The sequence below is a fragment of the Azolla caroliniana genome, unplaced genomic scaffold (genome assembly GCF_043228905.1).
Source record: "Azolla caroliniana isolate FFs.n. ecotype wild unplaced genomic scaffold, voAzoCaro1.0.p SCAF_9, whole genome shotgun sequence".
Taxonomy (NCBI): domain Eukaryota; kingdom Viridiplantae; phylum Streptophyta; class Polypodiopsida; order Salviniales; family Salviniaceae; genus Azolla; species Azolla caroliniana.
In genome coordinates, this window is record NW_028230444.1 from 1,316,059 (window position 1) to 1,317,451 (window position 1,393).

The 1,393-nt window shown below is 45.1% G+C and overlaps 1 protein-coding gene across 1 annotated transcript; it reads right to left on the bottom strand.

Moving 5' to 3' along the window:
- Positions 1–217: 217 nt before the first annotated feature.
- On the bottom strand, positions 218–1,067 carry LOC147859747 (disease resistance response protein 206-like). The gene has a single exon (XM_087325045.1). The coding sequence runs from the start codon at positions 961–963 to the stop codon at positions 391–393; it is 573 nt and encodes a 190-aa protein (XP_087181171.1). The 5' UTR covers positions 964–1,067; the 3' UTR covers positions 218–390.
- Between the last annotated feature and the right edge of the window lie 326 nt (positions 1,068–1,393).

Sequence of the window (1,393 nt, forward strand, 5' to 3'; positions counted from 1 at the left end):
TCTCAAGTTTAAGCCTTAAAGCACTCAATCTAAAGTGCTTAAAGTTCCAACTTATTGTAAGAGCTTGGTTGGCCTAAACCACTTGTGTGATAATAGAGGTGTAGACTTTCTGGATTTATGCGATAAACTACTACCTACATGGGGTTAAGTCTTAGCCCCACTTCTTTATTTGTATTTGTGTTGAGAGTAAGAGTGAGGAGAGGATTACCAAGCTTAATAGCAATTAAAAGAAATTCAAATCACTCTATTGATAAATAAATTAAGTTTAGATCTCCCAGTGTTATTGAACTACTTATTCAAATCTTGAAACAAGTATAACCAACACATTAAACAGAACGCTCTCGATGATAACCACGAATGTGCACAAATGAAATGTTTAAAGAGTATTCATCAATAGTAGAGATCGAGGTCGAAGGAGAGGGTCCAATGTGCGGGTGGGATATGGTCAATGTAAACAAGCTTCGATGTAGCGACGCCACGGGCGGCCAAGAAATCTCCGGTGCCACCCACGACGGGCAAGTAGCGGACCGCAAGTGGCTCGTACTCTTGTCCCAAGATTGCGATGGTACCCTTGTATTTGCCAGACGTAATGGTGGCGGTGAAGATGTGTAGGAGGGCATAGTAGTGCTTCGAATTGATGACCCAAATACCTTGGGCAACTCCGATTTGGGTCGAGTTGGGTGACGGGCCCGTTGTTATAGGTGCCTCGAACGTGGACCGCACCCCGAAGCTAAACGGGTTTGGTTGGCTCAAGTTGAAGGGTAGGGCACTATAGACTGAAGTAAAGACCGAGTTGTTGACGGCCGGGTTGTAGACCTGGTTGTGGAAGTAGAATACGAATCGGTTCGGGCCATTGGGGGGCTTTCGGCGCGCCTCCACCACATTACCACTCAATGTCGACGCGAAGCAGAGCACGACCATTAGGGTTGCGCCGACAGTTGTGTTCATCCTCAATGAGGCCATTGCCCCTCTAAAGATGATTATGTAGAATTGAAGAGCAAAAAAGAGTTTTGTAGAGAGTATGTAGCTATGATAATTGGTAGTAGCTATTGGTTTGTAAATAAGGGGTGATGAAGAAGGGTGAGGGGAAATGGGTTTATATAAAAGGTCTTGTGTCTTGTGTCCTTGCCCCTTGGGGATTGGTGGGGGCTGACGTTGGGGAAATGGCACATGGTTCCTAATTTTCTATTGACATATTGAAAACCTCTCCTTTTATCGCGGCAAGGCCAGATCCTTTAACACACACATCGTGGCCCCCCTATTACAAGAAAACCTTTAACACACATCGTGGCCCCCCTATTACAAGGACATATTGTCTTAGAGGGACACCTTCTCACTCAATGACACTAGAAACTCTTAATTTTTCCTCGCCCATCCCTCATGGTGTACACAA